Here is a 26,938-nt window from a genome sequence, read left to right on the forward strand (position 1 = left end):
GGAAGCTCTGCAGTTGTCTTAGGGGATATTGCTTGAATGTCCTTTTAATCAAGACATCTAGCCTTGTCAAGACAAATGCATACAAGAATAAATTAACACCAACTGTATTCTCTTGCACATTAATCTCTTTGTTGCTCTTAAACCTGTAGTTGCTGCATTATTTATTTAGAATTTTACTGAAAGTCCTTTCAAATAACATGTTTTCTGAATAGGCTAGAGCTGAATTTGACCATTAAAAAAAAGTTGAAATGCATTATTCTTTTTTAAAAAAGGACAAAACTGTTTGAAATGTACTCCACTACTTACTTATTATGTCTACTTACAACATTCAGTAGCATGATGATGCAAAAGTTGATGCATACAGCAGTCGCGGTAGTTGCAACCTGAGAGTTATTCCTGATTAAAGCCCATTTAAAGGCAGCAAAAGTGCTGACAGTCACGACACGGTAAATAACAATGCCAAAAACAGCAGCAATTACCACACAGATCTAAGAAAAACAGATAGAACAGACTAAAAATCAATCCACTAATAATAAATTTCCTCCTGTAATTGTCAAGAAGTGAAGACTAAATCCAAACATTCCAGGGATGACCCAGAAATGTATTCTGATTTTCTCAAGAAGTTTGAGACACTGGTGGTGTATGATATGTGTAGGCTATGGGACAATTCTGAAAGCTACTTGTTCTTCTTGCATGTTGGATTGCTTCCACATTTTAATAGAATGTCATCTTCTTGTCCTGTGTCCAAAATACCAAGTCTGCAAAAAGCCAATTAAATCTAGCCATATAATTTCTTATCCATACAAGTCCCAAATTATTACAATTAAACACCAGCACCATCATTATCTTAATCACATAGAGAGCTTTCTAGACTGTGGTGTCCCTGACATGGAAGACCCTCCCCAAGGAGTCTTAGCTGCTATCTTCTTCGAGATGTCAAGGATAAACTTCCCAATTTGCCCAGCATTATTTTAGCTTTGCTGACTGCTCAGTTACCCATTGTTTCAAATGTATTACAGCTGGGTGTCCCCCCCCCTTTAACGAACTATAGGTTTGTTTGCTGTTGTTTTTAAAAAAGTGTCTGTAAGGCACTTCCTATTTATTTTATAATGAAAAAGTGTACATATATTTTTTGAACTAAATAAATAACATGTGTCCACTTTTCCACTCTGTTTTCAAAATACAGGGTAGAGCCTATGCCTTGGAAGGAACTTGAAACAATGCAAAATATGCCATAACCAGAATTGCAACATTCAAGCTGCAATCCTATACGAACTTACCTGGAAGAAAGCCCCCACTGAACTCAATGGGGCTGTCTTCTGAGTAGATATCTATAAAGGATTGCAGCAACAAATTTGCATTTCTCTAGAGGGGAACTTCATTTTTCTCTTCCTCTCAACAGCAAAGTTACTTAGGCTTTGGGAAGTCCTTTCAGAATGTTGACAGTTCCACACTTTTTATCTGAAGGGTTCAACTAGGCTTTGTTTCAGCAAAGCAATTAAACTAACAGTTGCTTAATTGCTTTTCTGATTAAGGCCAATTTAGAAACATGCTCAGCTGTTCTGCTGAAGTGAGGCCTTATGCTGAGCACACCCAAACCTCTTATGATGACACCATGATGTCCGCTTCTTCTCAGAGGAGTCAATTAACACTAATGCTCAACGATACAAAAAGAACTCAGGTCTCAAATGAGATCTTCGAAGAACTAAGTGAATACCACTGATATAGAAATGGTCTCTAGTCCATTGAGTAGGCTCAAGTGTATAATGTTTGCAAAGTGCTTTGAGACCTTCAGATGATGAAGTACTTACTTAAATGGAAAGCATTATTACTGTCAATATGGGAGATGAAGCAAGAAAAGCAAGGACAGAGTGGTTTGCTGAGCTTCATTTCCTAGTACACAGAACAAAGCAAGCAAGCCCTCTGGCTTTTGCCCCTTAGAGAAGCACTTCAGCTTGTAAACTTTAGAAAACCCATTCATGACTGTGGTTACAATTACTATTACATGGCAGCTTGAAACACCCATCTACTTCCTTGCAAGAAAACATTCTGTTTGGGGCTCTTTTAATGCTGAAATGCCTTTACAAAATGTAGTCCAGCTATTTAGGAATAAGTAAAAAATCACCACTTCAGAAAATTGTGATCAAGTATTAAAATTGAAATAGCGAATTGTTTATCAATAATCCTCAAGCCAATCCTCTTCAGTAACACAACTAAAATTAAGGTTGGCTTACTCACAGTCCTGAAAAAGAAACATTAAATTTACGTTTCACACAAATCCTTAATACAGCCATTCCAAACCATGACGGTTTTCCTATGCATGAATATATTCAAGGACAGGGAAATGGGCTTGCCTGCGTCATGAGAATTGCCCAGGCAACTGTCTTAAAATCTGGGAATGCAAGTGGGCTGCCTCTTCAACAAATTAGGCACATTTTCTTTCAAGATCAAATCAATATTATTTTGATCTGTTGTTGCAGGGCCCCTAAAAGGCCGGTGCCTCTTCTGCCTATTTGGTAATCCAGCACTGAATGCATCATGCTCTAAAGTAACCTAATGTGTCCTGTACATAATGTGTCCTGCACGTAAGGTAGGCAGGAATATGTGGTGGAGTAATTTGAATGTGAAATCTCCTGTCTTTATACTAGAGTGGCATAGTCTCATGAGTACAGTACTGTATCAGTTGCTTTTTCTGAATATGTTAGTAACACCTAAGTTTTCCAGTCAGCAGAAGCTTCTGGCAGGTAAAAGTTTCAGGAACAGCATGCTAAAATACCTTTATACAATGGTTGCTTATAAAACAACTGTGTCAGACCGTGACACAAACCATTTTAAACACCAGGAACAGCTTAATAATATTATGGAATTAATCTATGAACTCCCCCCATTTTGCTAACAGAGATGAGAAAGTCTAGTTTTCAGACAATTCAAAAGGAATTATATTTTTCAAACCATAAAAAATATTCCAGATGCAGAAACAATAATTCTGCTGCATTTATCTGCAAATGCTTGATAAGGCTCCGGTTTTCCAGATATGGGATTCATTCGTTCTTTCTTGGAGTACTTGGCTTCAAACTGGGGCCTTATTTCTTCCTAAAGAACATGAAAAAATTTAAATATAGAATTAGACAAAGTCCTGTACAGGAAGCGCCAGGTTATCAGAATTTTGTCAATATTACATGATTTAATTTAACATGAAAAGCAGTTGGGATATATCTGCTGAGTAAATGCTTTCTGCTGCTGCCAGAAACTAAGGGTTTTCTATAGTACTGGAATTCCTTCCTGAGGATAAAAAATATTACTTAGCAAGGGAGTCAGAACTGTAGGATCACCTTTAGGATCACCGTCTCTTCCCAGATTCTGCCTCCAGGTGGAATTACACAAGCTAGAAAGATACAAGCAACATACTGAACAGACTAACTTTGATCTGTGTGATCCTGAATAAATTATGGATTGGGCTGCTGCCAATGAGGGAAACAGGAATGTCAGAATCCACAGCTAAAAATTAAGCTCTGTGGTAAATTAACTTATTTATTCCTATGAACAAAGCTATTAAAAGATGTGTGAAGAAGATTCACAAGATCACACCAGCAAATTATGTAATATGCTCTGCTGAGTAAGATGAGAGGATTGATAGCAGATGCTAGCAATTAATAGAAGCTTCAATAAACTTAATTCCATTATATTCCTTTGCAGAAAATGAAACAGCTGTTCTGTTTCTGGCAAGGAGTGTTGTATTTACTGAGTAAAGTATCCCTGACCCAGATTAGGTCTTTGTGCCCTCCACAAATCAGCCTACTGACATATTGTAGGCTCACAACAAGTCTCCTGTAAGCCACCATTTCTTAGGTGGCAAGAAAATAGCCCCTATCTACTAGACATGCCAGTTTTTCATGTAAAAATTATCTGCACGGAGAAGCACTCAGCCATGCAAATCCCCCACCTTTATTCGAATACTGGAACAGCCTTACAGTGATTTAGCAAGTTGCAAACGAGTACCAGTCCCACACTTCTCTCTCTCCCCTTGCATATAAACTGCTTCAGTCCTGGTCTGTTTAAGCTAGACTTCCTGGTTACATCCAAAGCAGGGAACTCTGGTTTAATGTAAGTTTACTAACCAGTATTGATTGGTAAACTGGTATTGAAGCAGAGTTCACAATTTTGGGTATTACAGGGAATTGTGGTTTAAATACAACAGGGTGGAAGGGCCAAAGACAGTATGTAAATGAGGTGAGGGAAGGACAACTGCAGAATCCCGATGTCCTTTCCTGGCTTGCTAAACCATGGTTTGGCAAGCTGATATCCTTATACCCAGCATACAGGCTTGCCACCTCAGGAAGAAATAGGTCTAAGACTTCACAAAGTTGCCTCGCTTTGCCTGTACAGCTGCCAATCAATTTTATTTTAGGAATTGTTGCTTGGCTGATTTCATCCACCTGCTGTGTCAGTGACTCAGCTAATGTAAAATGCCATGGCCTAGAAAGGCTCCGGAAAGGAATCAAACTCCATGCTGGGATAACTCTCTTTCTTTCTCTAAAGCTGAATCTGTATTTTGAAGCCAACTTAACTAAATATTCTTGCTACTCTCACTGGTAAAGCAGCAGCATAGACATACAAACCTCCTCTTCTTCCCAGTCTATCAGGTCCCAGTCGTAGGCAATTACTGCTCGTCTTCTTTTCCAAAACTCCAGGAAAACAGTTGCTATAGTAGAGAAATGGAAAGAAATATTAACAAAATACCACATTAATTTATTTATCATCTCATTGTAGTTGAATAAGGGTACATTTTATTTTATCGTGCAAACAGACATATTTTATTTTGAGGAGCAAAACGTACTACTTTTGTAAAACCGTGTCCTATGTGAATAATGCTTAAGCAGTCAACTTACTTCTCAGTGTTAAAAATAAGTAAAAATAAACAATTTTTAAACTGCAACAGGCGACCAAATGAGAAATTCTGTGATGGCTGTGTACTCCCTCCTTTCCAGTTTGGAAGTACACCTCTTGATTCTAAAGATTAACACACTACTACATTAAGAGATTTTCAATCAAACACATCACTGAAAATCTATTACCTGAATTCTGTATCTGGAATATCAGGATTCCAGCTGAGCCAGAGATGTTTTGGGGGCCCCACACAGCAGCCCACTCACACTGAAGACATGGAGAAACCCACACCAGTACAAAAGCAGCCTGAAGAGATGCCTTGCCCATCCTGATCCTTGCCTTGACCCCCAATTCTCTCCCACTGTTATGTACTAAAGTTCTCACCCTGGGCCAGCAGGGCGATAGTGTAGATAGTTTTCACTCAGGTCCACGTCAGTTATTTTAGGTGGGAAACCCTGGGTTGTTGTTGCTACAATGTTGATAGCCGGCTGCCTATAAAAGCAGGCTGGCTGAGCTGTTTGCTGTTCAGTTCTGTCCAGCTTCAATAAAGAGCTTCTCTGGAGAAATCACTGTGTCATCTGCTATGTTCGCCCACAACTTAACACCCACCACTCCCAATCCACAGAAACAGATGAGAAGCCCAAACTTGCTAGAGGAATGCCCATTTGGCAGCCAGGCAGCGCTATTAGCAGGGAACTATTGTGGTGGGGAGAGTCTAATCTACCTAGGATGGGGGGGGGGGGACACAACTGCAAGCCATCACCCAGCTTACAATAACGACCAGATGGAGCAGGGCTAGGTAACATGTGGTCATCTAGGCATTACTGGACTGCAACTCCCATCAACTCTGACCATCACTTATGCTGATTGGGACCAATGGGAGTTGTAGTCCCAGGAAGGCCACAGGCTCCCTAGTCCTGCAGTTGAGGAAGTGACTATGTAAGTCCCTCAGCCTTCTCTGAACTTTTGCTCAATAGTTCCCTTCAGAGCTCATTAATGTCCCAGCTCTAACTCTTTTTGGGCGTTATTCACGAATGACATTGGAACATAGGAGGCTGTCTTATACTGAGTCAGACTCTACATATATCTAATTCAGGGTTGTCTCTGCTGACTGGCCATGGCTCTCGAGGCTCTCTTCAGACAAGACTGCTTTTCAGTCATAGCTGGAGATACCAGGAAGTGAACTTGGGATCTTTCCCATGCAAAGCATGTGCTCCACCATTGAGATTTGGCCCCCTCCCCTGCAAAGCACACCATCTAAATCCTACAGATCTAATATTGTTCCTGAAATAAATGTTGCGTCTGGACATTATCGCTTGAGCAAGGATTTGACTGTGTTTGGCCACAAAGGCCATAAATTCTGCAGAGCCTTTCATCTCAGCCGGATATCAGACAGAAAGAGCTTTATTCTTTCGGAAAACATGAACATTTGCTACTTTCCAGAACATAAATCCTCTACATTAACAGGATTGTGGACTATGTTGGCAGACAACTGATTGAGTGCCAAGGGCCACATTGAAACATGTTGGTGTTGTTAATTTAATATTGAGTTCAAGTTATCAGTAGTCTCTGAAAAGCATGAGCATGAACATGATGAACAAACGCGCAGTCTGGAAATTTTCTAAATTAGAAAGCGTGACCTACAAATGTGTGTGGGGTGGGGCAGTGAAATGAGCCCAGAGCACCATTAAAATCATCAAATATTTATAACAGAATAAGATTTTTAAAAACAAAAAAGTACTGACATAACCTACCTTTAAAGAGAACTTACCCCACACTGCCATGAAAACAGCAAAAAACACAGTAGCCCCATTGTCAAAAAGATGCGTTACCTGTGAAAAGACAATCAGGTTCAGCCATTCATTTTAAATATTCTATTCAAAACTATCATTTTCCATTGTGTAAAAAATAAGGGATATATCTTACTCAGGAAATTTGCTTAAACTGCAAAGGGTTAGGCCTAATATCAGGATAACAAACATTTATTAGGAGAAGTTTGCAATATGCTTATGATTTGGCTATCAGTAGCAATTGGCTGCTTATGATTTGGCTATCAGTCAGCATCGCCCTTGAGCCAGTGCCACCAACTGGACTCATACACTTCAGCCCCGACTGGGCCAGGCGAGCTGGGTAGCACTTCCAGAGACCACCTTCTTCACAGGAACAGGTCAAAGTGCTGTGGACTCACAGCTTAGAGTTGTGAGCACCGGATTCACTTCCACAAGTAGACAGTCGTCGCACAGCAGAGTATAGCAGAGCATAAACAACTCGGAGAGCAGCTCTGTAGAATATCTTGTTTATGCTATCTACAACTATCATACAAACTATATAGAGAGCTAAATGAGGTCTAAACATAAATGAATGCTGAACTGCACTGAGTGTCTGCAGCTGCTCTTAGCAGCAACCTTATTTCTACACATGATCTCTAACACTCAGTCTCTCTCTCTCTGACACACTGACTGACTGACTGATTGAAGTGGTGCTGGAGCTGAATAAGTAGAGAGCAGAACACCGCCCCCTCCTCTCTGGAAAATCACCAGACTCATCAGGAGATTCTTGGATATGGGAGGGGTGAAATTTCCTCAAGCCAACTCTTGGGTATGTTTTTACAACCAGACCACTATTGCCACATGTCAGCCTGTTGGTAGCCTACAGTAATATATTCCTCTTTGTACGAGCCTTTTGGAAATCATGCAGTCATTAAGCTATCAAAGGGAAATCTGCTTGAACTGTTCTCCTGAGGGAAAAAACATAAGACCCTGACACACAGGCAAGCAATTAATTACACTGAGAAGATATATGTGAATTAAAAGCTCAAGACACAAGTGTCAGCTGCACAAAAAGACCTCATCAGAACATCATGCAGATTGGCTACATTTCTTGCTATCATACGAAGAGTTGCATGACTGCAGAGAAGAGGCATGCTTCCGTGATTTATTTTAGAATGTATAAAGCTCTCAAAGGAAAAGTACAGAATTGCACCATTGAACATAAGGTGTAAGGCTGTGCACCAGATCCAAGCCAAATTCGAGCTATCTGGACGGATTTGGGCCTATCCCAGTTGAGCTGAGACAGTCACAGACCACTGAAGGTGGTGTTGGATTACCCAGGGGAAACTGGGGCTGTCACGGAGTGGACATCAGGCAGGAAGGAGAAACATAATTCTGAAGGAGAGTGCCATGGGGGATTTGGGGCTTACCTTCCCCCTCTCTCCTGGCTGGGGGTGAGTGTGAAAGAATAATAGCCAATCTAACCTTGTAGCAAGATCTGGGAGCAGAGAGAGGCCTTATTCTGCTCTATGTGAAAATCCAGTGCTATGGCACTGGGAAACTTCCTTAAAAACCTAAGGAGAACCACTATCTATTGGAGGGTTAATGTTGTGAGCCCTTTCTACTTATATTCACACTGTATATATATGTAGATAAAAGCATATAGAGACACCAGAGTTTGTAGTGACCTTCATTCCAAAGCAGGGTTTTTTAACCTGTGGTTCACAGACCCTTAGGGGGTCTATGGATGAGCTTCAAGGGGTACATGAAACAGAAAAACCCAGAAAAAAATAAGTTCAAGGGGTCCATAGCTTTCCTCAGATTTTCAAAGGGGTCCGTGACCAGGGGCGCCGACTTATAAAAAATATTGGGGGAGCCCGCGAAAGCTCATGAATAATAAATAAGCTCATGAATATGCAGATAAAGTGGCGCCACCTCCTCGTGAGCAAATAGGGGAGAGCGTGCTGCACCTATTAATCAGCTCCGAAGGAAATTGGGTGGAGCTTTCCTCGGGAGGGAGGGCAGGAGGCATGCAGCCCGACCCTGTGCATTTTGGGCTGGGGGAGGGGCGGTGGTGGCGCTCTGCTGGAGGGGCGCCCGAGATTATTGGGGGGCGGAGCCCCCCCAAATGAATTTTTGAGGGGGCTCGGGCCCCCTCAGGCCCCATGGAGTCGGCGCCTATGTCCGTGACCCAAAAAAGGTTAGGGACCATGCTTCTAAACTAGGAAACCAGGCCTGAGGTATGGACTGTCACTTCAAAGTTCCTCAGTGTTCAGAGGCTGAGGTGAACAGTCGGTATGTTATAGTGATTAGAGTGTTGGGCTGGCATCTGAGAGATCAGAGTTCAAATCCCCATTCAATCAGGAAGCTCACTGACCTTGGGCCAGTCACTGCCTCTCAACCTAACCTACTTGACAGGGTTGTCGTGGGGAATAAATGAGGGAGGGGAGAACCATGTGAGCCACCTTGAGATTGGAGGAGAAAAGGTGGGATGTAAATTAAATAATATTTTTAATGTAACAATATCATAGTTGGTCCTGCTTCTATTAGTAATACTTTAATTTCCTAAGCAGAGGCATCACCCTTGAAGGAGTTGCACTCATTTGCACCAAAGTTAAATTTAAATAATTTGGAAGTTTTAAAAAAGCAAACAATGCTTTTCATGGTACTAAATAAAACATTGTTGCTGGAATGAAGTCAAAAGCATTTTCAATAAAAATAAATAAATTACCTTGGCATAAACACAGCTGTCGGACAACCTCATGAAGGGGCAGTATTTATCACATATAGGGCACATTATAATCTCTGTAGCTTGGCAGACTTCTTTACTGGAAAAGAGAAGAGATCATGATTAATAGCTCAGTTTATAACTAACACACTTCAGAGTGCTTTCATAATTTGGGCAGTGGAGTAGTGAGCAGGAGAAAAACAGAACAAACCTAAAACAAGCCATTTTTTTTTTACTTCAGAAAAAGTTAGTAGTAGTGGTAGTAGTTGTTTAAGAGCTGCTAAGGAGGGTAAAACAAAAGATCAGAACAATACTGGTGTGTGGGAATGTTAAATAGCAACTTAATACATTTATTTATTGAATTGAATACATTTATTTCAGCTATTTGTATAATAATTAATCACTAAAGACCTCCATGCAATGCTTGCTTATATCAAATACACTAGTATACATGTTTTGTTTTCACTTCACCTGACTTGGCAGTGGTTCAATGTGGCTACTCCATACAAAAAGACAAAGAGTCCAACGAAGGCAGCTGGGAAGAGCATTCCTGTATACCAGCCTAACCAGGCAAAGTACAAGCCAATTTTCTCACCAAAGTACCGTCTGTCAAAAACACAAGGCAACAAAGTTATGAAGACATCTTTAATAGGATTGAACACAGGTTCTTAACATAAAAGTATATTATTCAGAGACTCATAAGGATGACATTTTACTTATATTAAAAACAGGGGGCAATTGTTGGGCTTTGAATGGATGGTTCATCAGGTCTCTAAGTTAAAACCCAGCCAACCTATCTACTTGCATTAACTCCACAACTTGTATTTTGTACTGTACAATGTCTTTTTGTGGGGCAGGTTGGCATGTTCCAGTGATCTTCCTTGAAGTTCAGGCTTTACTTGCCAAATGCAGTCAATTTGTTTTTGTATTCCTCTGTCAATCAGAAGGTCCCTTGGGTCTTCCGACTGAACTGATAAACTTGTAACCGTAATGTGGTCTTTTGTGACAAGGACAGCAGGTTGGCAGTGTAAAAACAACACTGGCAACAGCTGCAAATCTGTCTTTGCTGCATGAGAGAAACTTCTGGCCTAATTGTTTGGCTGACATACTGAATAGCAATCTGGGTTCGCTCCAGTGCAAAAGAAAACTTAAAGTCTATGGGATTTACATGGCCTACATGAATCCAAGTCTATAATTTAAAACTGTAAAGCAAAGTAGAAGCAGAACACTCAGCTAAGATTTATTTATACTGCTGTTCTCCACTCCCTAGGATAGGTGCTTTTTTATTTTTTTTGCTCTCTTGTTTCCTTCAGTACTTGAAATCCCTGCCCAGTCCTGCAGCTGCAAGAAGCATTGCAAAAGGACGAGGAGCGGGTGTACCAAACTGCTCTCTGTGTATGAATGGGATCCACAGGGCCTCTTCACTTGTAGTTTTAAAAGAGCACAGCCAGTAATGGTTTTATTGGCATGCTTTATGTGAACATTGACACAGCTAAACAGTATCATTCACATCATGCTACCATTAAAAAAACCTGACATCACCACTGGCAGAACAGTAATTCAGACGAGAGCTTGGACTGTACTGAGGATGATCAGATCAATAGTTCCATCTCTTTGCTCTCCCAGCCCTGTCAGATATGACTGTTGGGTATTATTACTGAGAGATGCTGAAATGCACTTTAGCCACCCAAAGCCAGAAGAACAATCAATAGAGAATGACTGAACTTCATGGGATCATTCTCACTTCCCATGAGACCTGCTTTGGCAACTCTGCCTCATTCCTACCCGTTCCATCAGACTGATGCCTAACACACACATAAGCACTAAGGGGCTGCGTAACCATGTTGCCCACATAAGCCTGTTCAGGACGTACTGTATGCTTGAAGAGGCTCTGGGGGAAAGTGCTGTCTGGTGCGTGTCCTGCATCAGTAGTTACCTGGCAGCAGACACTGCCAGTTCTCTGACCAGCCCAGGCGGCTGGATCTACCTGCCATTTACATTTCCCACATAGTGACATTCTAACGCTTGATAGCTAGATCCAGCTCTCTGATGTTTGGAGTGCTCGGCTGGATTTATTTATTTAATGGTGGTCCTGGGTATTTGTCAACAGTGGGCCCTGAGAGTGGGTTCTCATGCTGCCCGAGAATCCCAGAAACTGATCCTAGCCCCAAGCATAGGCATCAATTCACACTGTGAAGAGCAGGGTTGGGGGACCTTTTTCCCCAGGGCTGGGATCTGTAATAGATAACCTTCAGGAGGGGCGTGTCACATGCCAGTGGTGTGCTAGCCAGAGGCAAAAGCAAGCAGAGAAACAAATGAGATTCTCATATTTGTACAATAGGCTACATTCCAGGCATGCAGAAGCCAGAGGTTTCCAACACCACCCTCAGTACTTCTCCATCCTCTAATCAATCAAGCAAGAGACATCTTCACAGTTCAAAGATACATTCTAGCCAGGCTAATGCAACTGAGGAAGATGAGCAAGGAGTAAAGGGGTCCAGTCTGGGGAGCTGGAGTGTGGCCTGAGAGAGTCCCGCGAGCAGGACAGAGGCTTGGAGGGTCCCTGAAGTTCCCCACCCCTGGTGCAAAGTATGTATGAACTAGGGATGGGGAGAACCACAGCAGCAGACCCCACTCCCAACCTATGTGCATTTAACTTAATGCCTGCATAGAGTCAATACATGTCTGCCAAGACTTTTTGCAGTTGTTCGGTTAAGCTGTTCAGGCTCCCCACTACACGCCACCAACTGCACACAGTTCGCATGTCTTCCCATAGTAATCTGTCACTTCCTATTCTGTGTGTGCCAAAGGGCTTTCAAAGATCAAGCACCACGGACAGAGCTCAGTTATCATACAATGCAGTATCTGTCAAAGAAAAACAGCTCAGAAACTGAGAATATTAACACTTCCTAACCACTACCTTGGCTAATCTTACAAACCCGACACATCATCCCTGGTCTGACACCAACATGCACAAAATTATGCAGACATCAACAGATGTCGTCTGCTCTGGAAATGTCTTAATTGCCAAGTTGATAGTGCTGCCAGCAGGCAGGCAACTCATTCATGAGGCTATAGGTGAGCTACTGATAGGCTCTAACATTTAGGAATGACTGCTCTGCTGCAGACAATAACATGTGCAATTTCAAGTGAGGAAATGCAGCCAATTGAAAGAGCAATTAGTTTTTATACCCTTTTGGGTATTTTTGTTTGTTTGTTTGATTTGGAGCTTTTCCTGCAGTAACCTGTAAACCAATTTCAGGTGGAGATCATAAAGAGATCATCCAGAACCTTTAACGTAAGTTTTTGATACATGCTTTATAGAGAAACTACACATCACAGCATCCCATGGGGACATCTACTCAGAACTGTGCAGATCATTCACACACATTGTTTCCTTGCTTCTTTCTGGCAACTTTAGTGGCCAGCTGGTGTAATTAAACCAAAATTAATGACTGTTGAATGTGCCAGATTAATGGCACTGCAGAATTAAGACTTCGAATTTATTGCTAGAGAAAGCAGCAGTTGTACAAGCTTTCCCAGTAACAATGGAACTTGAATATGATCTAGTAGTATTCACCAGTGAAGAGAATACAGGGCGGTTTATTAGCTGCTTTAATGCCTTGGTATCTCTGAATAGTGCCTGTGAGATCATGGACTGGGTAATGGGTATCATACAAGAACTCCCACAAGGGGCCACAGGAACTCTGCAAACATACATCTTGATTCGCAATAGGTGGTTTGTGTACATAATGCATTCAAACTTTTATTGGGGCAGCAGGGAATCTTGAATCTTGGTATTTCATGAAAATCTCAGCTTCTTCTTTCCACATAAAAAACTTAAAGCCTGGTACTCCATGGCCAAACTTGCACTGAAACTAAAGCAAACTAAAGGGAGGATTTCAAGTGTGCTGTGTTGCGTGATCTTGAGTATGTGCCATTGTCACATGTCCCTGGAACTCTGGATACCAGGAGATATGAAGATTTAACCATGCTGCTCAAGTCTGATGGATATTTACCTTGTGTAGTGGCACAGATGACCAGAAACAAATGCCACTACTAGAGCAATTTGCTTGTTTCTGAAGCAACTTAGTCACTATAAGCACTTATCTCTGTTTTTCTAGACTAATGGAGAAAAAGAATCAATATTGTGACATGAAGAAAGCCAAGTAAACAGAAAACAAAAAGATGGACTGCAGCAGCTTAGAGACTAATTAGTGTCACAGAACAATGTATATTTGCAGCTACAAATGATTTTCAAAAATTACTCCTGAGCGACCCAGAATCTTAGTCATCTACTAAGGCAGAACTCTGAAGTTAACTCTTAGCTTTTACTATAACAGAGTAATACATTTGGAAAATGGTCAGTGTGCCCAACATTACTAGGCTGCCAAATTCTGTATGCCCCAAGAAGACCCTTGTGAGATTTCTAGGCTAGGTATTTTAAAAAGCACCCTTGGAATAAGGTGAAAGATTTCAAAAGGAAGAGAACTTCAACAGTGATTTAGGAATCAAATCATGTTGTGTTTTGTTGTATTTTCCAGACAGGACAAGCACCAGGTTTGAAAGGAGCCCCTCTATTAGTATGCCTTGGCAGGGGGCAGTAGAGCTTGGACCATGTTCTGAACATCTTGGGTGGATGGGTTTAGCTGCCACTTAAATTTTTCATAATGATATATTGCTGCTCTGTGACCTTATGGGAAACTAATATGATGGCTGGGAGCAGCTGCCCAATACAGCCTGGAGCACTGCACTGGGGTTTTTTTGGGGGGGGGTGTCCAGGGCACATGTAAGCAGTGGTCCCTGATGGGCCACTATGATCCTGGCAAATGCCCCAATATGCCTGGTACTGACACCAGATCTGTTTGCAGAAAAAAATGCAGTCCAAGAGCAATCTCCTATTGTTGTTGTTATTCTTTTAAAATTATTCTCCAAAATAACTTCATATAGTTACAAATATAGTTTTTATCAACCCAACATTTCCTGCAAAATATTTACATTTTTTTTCTTTTAGGAAATCAGTTTTAAAAACAAACGCAGAGAAAGCAAATCTACTAGCAGTTGCTATATTTTAGAAAATGTGTTACTGCTGTACTATATCATTTGCAGACTTTCAGACACCATTCTCAGTTACGGTATCTTCAGCCACACTTTACTCTTAAGCATTGGTGGTGGTCTATTCACCTGCAATGCAGATGCAACAGCGGGGATGAAGGGCTGGAAGGGAGGTTGGCCATAGTTCATCTTCAGCATTTATTTGCTGGCATACTAAGTCTCTTATAGTTGGGATGTAAGCCACAACTTTTAACTAAGGATATTGGGTGGACACTTTGTGACTTCATACTGCAGTCCTTAAGTGGGCAAGATGCCATCTGGGGTGCCAATGTGGGTTTTTAAAGTGCCAGAAATCTAGTTGTTGTGACTATAGGAAAGGGTAATACTTAGCACAAGTCTATGATTCAACACATACTATAGTAGTTACTCAGGGTTTCGGAAAGTGGTCCCCTCTCAGCCCTATCTGGAGGTGTCAGGGATTGATCTTAGGAGCTTTTTCACGCAATATATGTGCTCCACCAGTGAATACCAGCCCTTCTCTGCCACTTAACAAGCTGATTTAATTCATCCAAATACACCAAAATATTAAAAAATGAAGAACTGGTTTTTAAAAGGTTTTACCGTACAAGATCCAAAGGCTGGTATTTATACCAAGCTCCCCACGAAGCCCAGCACTCATAAAGTAGGTGCCTGTGGTTTTCTGCCCCATGAGTTCTTATGGATTTTTTACTTCTGTAACCACCCTAAAATAAAGGTAGTAAAGGAGAAATTAGTGAAGAAGTATTCATTAGAATAAGCATATTATCCATGTAAGCAAACACACACACATTCATTTCGTATTATTTTCCCACAAATAAACAGCATATTGCTATTCTTCAGATTCCAATTCCTAACCTCAGGTCTACAAACTCCCAGAAACTTTTGAAGGAAGATAAGAGCACTCAAAGGAAGCAAACCTAATCTCTGCAGTTTCTTTTCAAATGGGAGTTTTTATTTTTCTGAGCTTCCAGATAAGATCTTAGCATTAAGGTTGCATTGTATATTTCTTAGCAAAGGCGCACAAAAATTAGCCAAAAAGAACAAACAACTTTGCTGTTAGATATGTTTGTAACCTTTTCTTACATGATTGCGCAAATCGTAAGACATGTACTTTCATCTATCAGTTACATAGGATCAGTGATCACAGAACAGCTGTTTTATACATGTTAACATTCACATGACCCTAACAACAAAGTACGGCAGGGTTTTGGAAAATACGCAGGTAACCTCACAGATTGATTACTACTGGATCAGCTCTCAAAAACTTTGTAACACTTCAGCTAATACTGCATGCTGTTGTTTACTTTCTTATGGGAACAGACAGGAAAGAACACATAATAATACCAGCACTCCTAAATTTGCATTGTTATAGTGTCACCCAGGCATGATCACTTTGGGTACAGTTGTCCTGCTGTAGGAATAAGGATACCAGAAGTTGGAGTCCACTTTGAGGAAGGTCCAGAGACCAATGCCAGGTCAAACTCCAAGGTCAAGTTTGGTGAGGGAGGCAGTTAATGAAATAACCATAGTCCAGTCACAGGCCAAGGCCACACACACAGGAAAGTCAGGTTCACAGCAAGACAACACAGCTGACAAGAAGCTGCAGTACAGAAGCTGCTCCAGAAACTTTCCTAAGGAACTGCAGGCATTTATCTATGAGCCTGCTAAGCCCCACTCTAGGCACACCTGGTGGTTGTCACAGCTATCTGAGGAGTTTGATCTACTAATGAAGAAGTAGCTCCTCATGAGTAGCACGTTACTCTCAAGGAAGGCTTGGCTTTCAGATGAGCACTCCACTGGTTCTGCACTTTGCTGAGTTGGTGCTCTCTTGGGCTTGGACGTGGCTTAGCTTCTAACTCTGACTTTCTATTAGGTGGGGTGCCATAATGCCTGGTGGTTCTAATTTGGCCTTGCTGCTGCCTGGCCTAACTTCTTGTTCTCTATGGTCCCCTTCAGGGTGAACCAGGCTCTCCTCTGAGGAGGATTCCTCTAGAAGGAATTTGACATCTGTTTTGACCTCTTAAGTCACACATGGCCTCTCCTGAGTCTATCAACTTCACAAAATGTGGTGCTCTCCAGATGTGACTGGCCAGTGGTCAGGGTTGATGGGAGCTGGAGTCCATCTTGGGAGAACATCGTTGCCTATCCCTGATACAAACTGTTCTCTGAAGTCTTTTAACAAAGCTCTTCTTGGAGATTTGTCAGACTCTATTGTACAATAGAACGATGGTGTGGAAATGCCTTGAGTCTCAAAGGCAAGTATTTCTACAAAATACTTGTACCCAATCCAGCAAAAAACAGGATTAATATTACTGATGATAATTATAGTAAAAGTCATCTAGAGACTATATTGTGTTTGCTAAGAAAAATAATAGGAAATAATACCTCATGAAGAGGAAATGCAGCTTCATAGGAGCCATTAGTAAGCAATCGATTCAGACCTGAAAAACAAAAATATTCAATATATAGCATGTAGGGTTGGAATGACAATAATGCATTAGAAATAATACAGTAACAGCTGAATGTTGGAAAAGGAACAGCAAATTCTTTATAACACTTTATAAAGGAGTGGTAACTGTTGCAAAGTGGTACAAGCACTTTTGAACACCCACATTTCTCAGAACTCCTTGTGAATTGCTCTTAATTTTGCTAGGATAGTTTTCAGGTATCCTATATATATCCTATCCTATCCTATCCTATCAAGTGCCTGGAAAGTTCTGGTATCTGTCTAGTAATCTTATCAAAGAATAATATGAGTGCCCGCCATGGCATCTCTTAAGATAAGGGTAGGGAACTGCAGCCCACAGCCTGAACCTGGCCCTGAAGTCTTTTCAAAAGTGGCCTGCCAACCACCTCCCACATTCCACAGCAGTATGGGTTGCATTGAACAAAACAAACAGCAACTACCACAGTCTATCTCCAGATAAACTCTGGCATTGTTTAGGATTTTGAAGAGTGCTCCAGCATGTTCTCTGCACCACAGCAATAGCAGTTAAAACTGCAGTACTAGGATCTTCAGCAGCAATTGCAATCACTTATGCAATAACTGAGTGCTGCATTTTATTTATTTAAAATATTTGTATACTACAATTTCATTTTTAAAAAAAATATATAAATATAAATATATAAAACAATAATTGACTATTATGGAAAATAGTTTAAAAGTCCAGATGACAAAAAGTCCTAGTGCTGTTGTGGTGCCCTGCCTCTTTGCCTCTGAGGAGTGGAGAGGGTGCCATTTACCTCTTCCTTGTGTCATATCCCAGTGCTGCAGTGGGAACTGAATTAGCATTTAGGAGCAGAAAGGTTCTGTGAATTTCATTTCTTTTAGTTTCCAAACTTAAATTCAGTTCACGTTTCTGCAGCAGATTGTGGATTTATTTTATTTTTTAAATCCTCATGAAAATCTGCATTTTAGTTCAATTTTCTCCTAATAAACACTTTTTTTTGTATGAAGTTTTGACTAATGTACACATTTTGGTGAGCGATTTCTCCTAAAATAACATGTTTTTGCTTGTTAGTTTTGTGAATATATTCATACACTTTACCCAATATATGCAATATTGTAAACCTGGTTTGGAAAACTGCATCGCAAAATTTGGGTAAGTGCAAATTTCAGAGGATGGCTGTGTTATGGTTCTCATATTGTTTCAGAAACCACAATTTTAATAGATTCATTTGCAAATGCAATTAAATTTCTTCCCCATCCTGAGCACCCTCCTCACTTTTCAGGTTGATTGACCAAAGAGGTGAGGTTGTGATTTCCCTCCCCATTAAAGCATTGGGATGTTTAAAGTTACCATCCTACTTACTTGGAGAGGCTAATAAGCAGTAAAATCTGTTGCTGTCCCATACTTACCAATTTTATTTTTTCCTTCTTCGTATTTCACTCTCTGTAAAATATGATGAACAATTCTACTTCTTGTAGCGTTGTTGAAGAACGTGTCTTTGTTGTGGATGATGAAGCTATTTTTGAAAACAAGCACAAGCAAGATAGTTATTGCTCATGACAATAGAAGGAGGTGTCACTGACATCTCTGACAACTCAGCAGTAGAACGTAAGAAAAGAATTAATTGAAACACAATAAGAAATTTCTGCTAAGTTGGGTTATTTGAAGGACACTGTATATGAAAGATTTTTTAAAAAATAATAATAACATGAGCTTATGGTAACAGGGCCAGCCCAAGACATTTTGGCACCTGAGGCAAACTACAAAATGCCACACCAGGGAAAAAGGGGTGAGAGCTAGATAAGGAACAAGGGCTGGGGGATACATGTATACACAGTTTCTGCTGCCACTATGAATCCTGCTGCCTGGGGCAGCTGCCTCACGTTGCCTCCTGGGTGGGCTGGTCGTGTGGAGTTTAATCTCAATAGAGTAAGTAAGCTTCAGTAAAGCAGACTTCACAAATTGGTAGATTGAACTGGACCTCTGCCTGTCCAAGGCTGTGGTCAAATGCAACAATTATGGAATTTAATGAGATGCATTATACCAGGTCAAGCTACCTTTCCATTTTGCTCAGTATTGCCTACTCAGACTGGTATCAACTCTGGCAGAGAGATCTGTCCCATCATCTGTTGCTACCTGTGGAGATGCCAGGGACAGAACCTGGGACCTTCTGCATACAAACTATGTGATCTGTCACTGAATGATGGTCCCAACCCCTATGTAAGTTCCAGGTACACTTATTTAGGAGTAAACATAATTGAATGCAACAGGATTTTTTTGAGTAAACATGCCCGGAATAGTTCTTCATACTTGTGATCACTGACTCAGACATGACAGTAGCCAACATGAAAATTATGGATCCTACCAAAAATCTTGGGGTTAGGGTACAACCTCACTTCCTGGGTGCGATGGAGGACTCTCAGATGCCTAATGCAACATAAACAATGTTTATGCAAGGGATACAGTGAAACATCCAAAAGTCAGATAATGTATTTTGAATGACAGGGGATTTATTTTAATTGCACCCGATTTTAAAAATGAAGCAATAACATCGCACCTTTCCTTGTTACTTGCACTTCCTAAGAGATGAGTAAAACTGGAAACTTGGAAATTTTAAAATGTCCTTGCAGTGGCTTAATAAGGCAGAATAAAGGCAATGCACCAAACTGTCATCTAAAGAATAGCCTTGAACTAACAGGACTGCAGCTGAAAGCCAGCCAATTAATTTCTTTTGATACATTCTCTGTTGGAAACTTTCCAGGTTGCAAACTTTAGCTTGAGGCCAAATGTAATGTTCCCCTTTCATAAAAGGCCACGCAACAACTCCTTGATTTACAGGAAGGTCTCCAGATGGACAAGAGTAGATTTTGGCCTTTATTGCAAGGTCATTAAGGGTCATGATGACAGGCCATTCACACAACTAACAATTGCATAAGTATTTTTAAAAGGTAAATCTGGGGCTCCCCCATTCCCGCAATACAAATAGCAGGCACATGGGGCCCAATCTGGATCAAAGCAAAGGTGCCTGCCATTTACTTTTAAAAATCACTCACACTGTTGTGTGGGAGGCATTATGTCTTGTTTGGCCTGAAGAGGTGAGCCTTGAGACAAGCAATTTAAAATACACTGATACCAGTCTCATGCGTCTCCCCGCTGTCCCCGGACCTGATCTGAAGGCGGGTGGTGGGGAGAAGAGCGCTTCTCCCCGCTGCCTGCCCCGCAAGCTCCGGGGACAGCTGGGAGGCGCAGCGCGTCTCCCCCGCTGTCCCCGGACCTGATCTGAAGGCGGGCGGCGGGGAGAAGAGCGCTTCTCCCCGCTGCCGGCCCCACAAGCGCCTGGGGGGAAATAAATTTTTTTTCCTTTATTTCCCCCCAAAAAAACTTGATGCGTCCTATGGGGCGGTGCGTCCTATGGGGCGAAAAATACGGTACATTAAGTTTGTGTCTTAAACAGTTGGTTTAGGGATGCAGTACAAAATACAGATTTTGACTGTGATACAAACCCAGATGGGTGGGGTGTAAATAATAAAATTATTCTTATTCTTATTCTTATCCGAACTTTAAAAGCATCCTCAAGTCTGCTGCTGTTTTAATTATTTTTATGCCATTTTATTGTTTTTATAAATGAATTGGAATTGTTATGTTTCTACAAAGTTATGCGCACATTTCATGCAGAAAAGCAGGACAAAATGAAATGAATTAAACAAGAATAATGAACTATTTCAAGCTGTGGTGCATTCACGTAACACATCAATACCCCTTTTAATTTGTCAACTAGAAAATGAAGTCTTGAGGAAATGATGAAGTGGCTGCAATAGCTGCTTACCCCTTTCTAGGGGGCCCAGTGGTTGTGGCCCCTTGTGTTCAGCCATCCTACCTGGCAGCAGAGTGCACATGTAGCCAGCCGTTCAGGAATTCCCACAGCTGGGCCGAGAGGTGAACTGCCCGCCTCAACCCAAGTTCAAATGGGTCCTTCAGAGGCCCCTACCACAGGGCTGTGCCTCACCCGATGAGCCAGAGGAAATGATGCAAAGGGCTGCAACTGCAGCATTTGAGCAAAATTTCAAGCAGTTCAGTAGGGGTCCATCCTTACTAATATGCTGCTATCCCCAAAATAAACTGTAGCAGTATTAGTTCATCTCAAAATCTGTCTTCCTTACAACACTCACTGATGGATCCTTTGCTGACTGAATGGGGCAGTGTAGCAGTCATTCTCCTCCAGGTCTGGCAGCCTTTCCTTGTCCAACCTCATTGGCTTTCTAGGTAACCATCCTCGAAACCTGCTTAATTGTTTCTCGATTCTGTAGCACGTGAAAGGCAAGACAAAAGGAAACATAAAGCTAAACATTAAAACCGAGGCGGGTACTTTCTTTATACGTACAATCATACTTGTATGGACAACACAAGTTTATGGGGAAGTTACATACAAGGATTTTTCAGAAAGTGTCTGTTGCGTCGTGTTTTTTAATTTATCTACATGCTGTTCTGGGAACACTTTTGGTTGAAAAGAAAAGTGAAAATGCTTTAAAGCAGTTTCAAGAACAGAATTGTATAAAGTACAGTAGAACCAATTAGTTTTAATTGCGTGTGATCTACAAAATCAGAGTGCTCACTATCAGACTAGCTTAGTCCTGTTTGATTCACTACAGATAGCAAAAGAGGATTTCGTGGACCAACCTCTCAAGGCCGTAAAGCATTTATTTGCCTCGCCAAACAGATTGAGAATGGAGGGGAAGGGAATAGGAGGTTCCCTTTGTGTGCTGGGTCAAAGGCAGGGACACCTGTGAAATGTCTCCCTTCTTACCACCCTAGAATTTGAATCAGAGGCTCAGGGCTCTGGAGACTGCGGCAAGGAAGTGGTAACTGACTCCTGGGAATTGAAATAGAGAACTTGGACCATGAGAATTGTTTTCTCCAATGAACACAACTTTCTCAAAAGCCTAAACTTTTATTAGCCCAGGAAGGAGGGTCTGCTTTCACACAAAATACTACTCAGGGGACTTATTATGAACAAGCAAGATGCCAACAGAACAGTATTTCCTGCCGCTCTTGTCTCTAATGTCTTTCCTGACAGAACAGAAGCACTTGCTACAATGCAGCAAATATCAATGAAGGCCAAATAAGCTCTTGCCAATTTCATTTTTAGCTGGTTTAATCTAAATTTACACCTTAATTGCCAAAACTATACTAAGGATGCTTAAGCATGAGGATTTCAGAAACCACAGTAGAAAGCTCTGGCAGCAGAACTTTAGAGAAATTAATCGTTTTGCTTCCATTTGCCACCCACTCATGTCTCACAGAGGGTGCTCCTTTAAAAACCTGCTCTGTCAATTTGTTTCAGCAACACTGTCCTGATACGCTGCAGAATTTATGGACTCTCTGAAGACAAATCATACACCGCAAGAGCTGGAAGCACTGCTGGTTCTTAGATTTAATAATCTCCTTTCCAACAGGTGGAAACCTGTTGTCAAAGACTGACGACATAATGGCAATAGAAACAAACAGGCATTGTATCCACATGGAGATTTCTTTAGGGATTCCGAATCTGGCACAAGGCCATCTGTGTCTTCAGCTTGTGTTTAAGGCAATATGCAAATAGCAAGTATGCGAATAGTTTACTGATATATCTACTTTAAATGAAAAGCAGCCATAGGTGTTTTCTAGTTTGATATTTTGTTTGCATCAAAGTAAAGGCCTTTTATAGGGCAATAGGTATGGGACACGGTAAAAACAGGGAGGTAGGTCATGCATCTCCCACCCCAACCACTACAAAACTCCTGAGTAATGTCTAGTTTGGCCAGAACAGAGCCTGCACAAACTCGTTGAGTCATTAAGTCAACATAACCCAGTATGCACTGTTGATATTGGTTCTTTTGTGGGAAACTGTTCCTAGTGTCAATAAGATCTCTACAGGAAATGGTGTTGGTGCCAGGAAGCAAATAGCTGTGATGTAATAGGGCAAAAAGCGCCGCTGCTTCCATATGATTCATACAATACCAATTCACTGGTAAGTTCTTTGCTGCATACATCTCCTATTGTTCTGGGAAGAAGATGCTAAAAATACCATCTTAACTTCCTGGTAAAATTACTCTAATAAGGGCATGGTCTGAAGCCACATGAGGCAACCCCTCTTGTTGAAGGTGAGTCTGGTAAGAAACTGAACACATAAGTAAGAAAATGAATTAAAAAAAAAATTCACTACATGATATGGAGATGTCAATGAAAACAGCATCCTCTTGTAGAATCCCCCTCCCACCCGCATCAGTACCTCAGTTCTGCAATGACAGTTCCCTGCTGATCACACTTTTCATGTAGAGTAGGAGTGGGAAAACATTCAGCTTGGTAATGTTGCACCCTGGGCTGAGAGCTCCTATACCAGGCATAGGCAAACTCGGCCCTCCAGATGTTTTGGGATTACAACTCCCATCATCCCTAGCTAACAGGACACCAGTGGTCAGGGATGATGGGAGTTGTAGTCCCAAAATATCTAGAGGGCCGAGTTTGCCTATGCCTGTCCTATACCTTATGACAGGCCTAGTCAATGTGGCCTGCAACTTCCATCAACCCCAGCAGACATGGCCAGTGAATAGGGATTGCAGGCGTTGTAGCCTATCATGAAGTGCCAATCAATATTCATGTGCTGAAGAATATTCAGCTAAAACATTCACTGAATAATTTAAGGAGAAGTAGGTACAAAGGGAGAATTGTGCACTCCCAAATGTACATACAAACCGATTTGCCTACATGAGCCAAAACCCCTCTGACTCAGATCCTGGGCAGCTAATGCCCATCAGAGTTAGCAGTGCTAGGCAAAGAGTCTGACCTGAGCTTATTATATATTTCATTCAAACACTATAGGTGCCTTCATTTAGCATGGGGCTGGCTGAAGCAAGTTCTGCTGCATGACAAAGATAGCACTATGCATACTACAAAAGACAACTCATGTCAGCAGTGTCATTTTTGGCAAATTTCCTTAAAAATATATGGCAACCCTACTTTACCTGGAGCAAATAAACAAAATATAGTTTTGCTTTATGATATCCATGTAATCAAAGGGTGAATAATGTAGTAGGATGAATAAGGCTCCAAAGAAGCTTCCACATGCCTGATCTAAACTAGGTCAGGGACTAAGATCAAACTGTGAGCCATTTATAGGCTTCAAGTAATGTGGCAACCAAGCCCAATTAGCTATTTCCATTATTAATTGTAAAACAGAAATGCAATGGCTGGGATTCAAAGAACTAGGGGCACCCATAGGTTTTGGCATGCACACGGGATTTCTTATTTAGTTTGGGTATTGTGTTGTTATATTGCAAGCTAGTCCCTGCATTAGTAACTCTTCAAGCTTTAGTATCTATTACCTTGCCTTGATTGGTTGGTCCTAGGTAGCATATCTAATCCTGCTTAAACTAGTTATCAGAAGTCTGGCCTTGTCACTGCCACTCTGAGTTGCTGCCTTGAAGGCCTGACCACCTATTGCTTTTTCACCTCATCCATAGTCATCTCTTTTTTTCTCAGACTGTCACTATTTTGGGATGGAATTCAATCACATACTGGCCAATTCAGGTTGCACAGTTGTAGTTGATTTGAAGGTCTTGTGCAAACCTGCTTACTCAAAAGACTGGGTTTTTGCAGTAAGGAAAATCACAGGAAAATGCACTAGGAAACGTGAGATAACACTTGCTTTGAGGCAATGTCATCTAACTTCCCTGCAAACAAATAAAAATGAATACTCATACAGCCAATTTTGCCTAACCTCCCTACAAAGGAATCAGAATGAATACTAAATAAACAGGTCAAAGCCTTTTATTTTCAGGTAAGAACAGTACATAAGGCAGCCACAGGTTGCAAGGATCTGTGGTTACATGAGAAGTTACATTAGCTAAGCACAAGCTAAAACACTGAACTAAAAAGTAACATGCCCCCTGCACCTTCCTTTTAAAAAATGGGGTAGGCACAGCATTTAGCATGGTAGGTGGACAAGCAAATGGGCAATCCTTGTGGGCTAAATAGGTGAGGTTGGAGAAAGAAGTGGGGTGCATGGCTGTCAACTTTTCCACTTTCTTGCGAGGAATCCTATTCGGAATAAGGGAATTTCCCTTAAAAAATGGGAAACATTGACAGCTATGGTGGGGTGAATGCCAGTTCAGATTCAGATTTATTCCCAGCTGTAACGGGGGAAGGCAACTGTGGGGGACGTGTCTGGAAAAGAGGTAATGGGAGGCACTTCTGAAAGTTTGCCTAAGCCTCTATTGGGGACAGATCCCCATGCCCTAACTTGCTAGGACCCTCCCTGGGAAGAGACATCTCTTGGGGTTTGGAATCTGTTACCCCCAACTCCACTGGGACACTCCCCAGGGTCCTCCAGGTCTAACTCCCCAAGTTCCTCCCACTCTTTCTCCAGGTCTGAAAACACGTCCCCCCCTTAAAGACACTTCCATGGGAATCATGACACTTTTATTATGTTAAAACATAGTTACTTCACACAACGTTAAAAGCCTTTTGAATTGTTCTCTAAGCTAACTATTTCTCAAACCTCCCCCTGGAATGTTAGTTCGAAATCTGGAACCCAATACATCCAAGATTAATAAATATAAATATAAAATAGTCCCATTAAGGGCAAGCTATGATACATACAAGAAGTAAGTTCTGATGATTACTGATTCATTAATATGGAGAACAAAACCATCATTATTTACTTCCCTAATGCATATCACTGTGGAAGATTTGTGTGCTTATGGTTAACAGACTGCTCACGAGGCCTTCATTATGAGCTTTACCTTGCACTTAGTTACATTTTCTATAGTTATTCTGCCTGCTTTTGTTTGGTTTCAAAGATTCACCCTGCTTTTATCTGCTGGTCCTTTCATCCTCTAACTGTGGGGGGAAGTGCCAGATGCAAGATCCATTTGCAGAGGTACCAAGGGGATATTTTCTCACAAGGCAAAAAGCTGTGGGGCCTCCAACTACATTGGGGTTTAAAGTGCCCTAAACTCCTGAGTTCTGGGCTGTCTACACACCATACATTTAAAGCACATTATTTTCCCCAAAGAATCCTGAGAGCTGTAGTTTGTTAAGGGTGCTCAGAATTATAGCTATATGAGAGGTAAACTCTTTTGGGGTGGGGTGGGTAAATGTGATTTAAATGTATGGTGTGTATGACTGGATTGGATACCCATGCTTTTTACTCTAACAAAACATCTGTTCAATTCAATTTTCCAATTGCACAAATGGTGTCTTTGGTCCTAAGAGCCTTTCAAGTGGAACATACATGTTAGAACAAACCATGAGATGACAGTAATGCCTTGAAGCCAACAACAATTCAACTATCCACACACAAAAATCATTGTAACTACTGTATTTGCAGAAACAACAGTTGATTATTTCGCTTCGGCTTCTGTGGTCGAACTTTTACATCAACCATGGCCAGCTAGCCTCTTCTGATGAAGGAAAAACATCACTAACCTGTTCAGGAACTTGTACCGGCGATGCAGGTAATAGATTTTTCTCCTGGAAGAACAGCAAAAATGAAGCCAGTCGAGAAGAAAACCCATCGTCAGTTACAGTATGAACTAGCAAGGAAGGAAAGGAGATTGAAGATAGAAGCCTGTAAGAGGTGGAGGAAGAAACTAAAGAGAGAGATTAACAGACAGAACCATCACAGAAACCCACAAAAGTGTCAGGTAGGATGGAACTTGAGGAAACCCTTTTTTGTTCCCCTTACTCTTCTTTCTTCCGTTTATGTTCATGCATGAAGAGAGGGGCCTTTTTTCTTTCAAAAGGATCCTGGAAACTGATGGCAGCTTTTGGGGAGGCAAATGCAAATATAAATAAATTTAACGCAGCGATTTCAACATCAATAACTGAATGGTTAAAGACAGCATTTGATAAACTGCATGTGCTTCAAACTGGGGAACATACAGCAATTAATACTCAGGCTAGGCAAACCCTGGCACTGGGCAATTGCCATAACTTTACATGCAGCACATCTCTAGGTGGTGCTAGTGTTA

General features: G+C 41.3%; 1 protein-coding gene across 10 annotated transcripts in view; it reads right to left on the bottom strand.

Moving 5' to 3' along the window:
• The window catches only part of ANO4 (anoctamin 4), a 141,547-nt gene that overhangs the window by 18,414 nt on the left and 96,195 nt on the right, over positions 1–26,938 (bottom strand). For all 10 annotated transcript variants that reach the window (XM_083462849.1, XM_083462852.1, XM_083462851.1 and 7 more), the window contains 11 exons: positions 26,394–26,438; positions 21,098–21,229; positions 18,338–18,444; positions 16,864–16,919; positions 15,061–15,182; positions 9,856–9,990; positions 9,388–9,484; positions 6,659–6,719; positions 4,620–4,702; positions 2,953–3,093; positions 324–488 (listed from right to left, as the gene is read on the bottom strand). In XM_083462849.1, coding sequence (XP_083318975.1) covers positions 324–488; positions 2,953–3,093; positions 4,620–4,702; positions 6,659–6,719; positions 9,388–9,484; positions 9,856–9,990; positions 15,061–15,182; positions 16,864–16,919; positions 18,338–18,444; positions 21,098–21,229; positions 26,394–26,438 — 1,144 coding nt within the window. The remainder of the gene's footprint in view (positions 1–323; positions 489–2,952; positions 3,094–4,619; positions 4,703–6,658; positions 6,720–9,387; positions 9,485–9,855; positions 9,991–15,060; positions 15,183–16,863; positions 16,920–18,337; positions 18,445–21,097; positions 21,230–26,393; positions 26,439–26,938) is intronic.

The sequence above is a fragment of the Podarcis liolepis genome (assembly GCF_965112155.1).
Source record: "Podarcis liolepis genome assembly, chromosome: 10".
Classification (NCBI taxonomy): domain Eukaryota; kingdom Metazoa; phylum Chordata; class Lepidosauria; order Squamata; family Lacertidae; genus Podarcis; species Podarcis liolepis.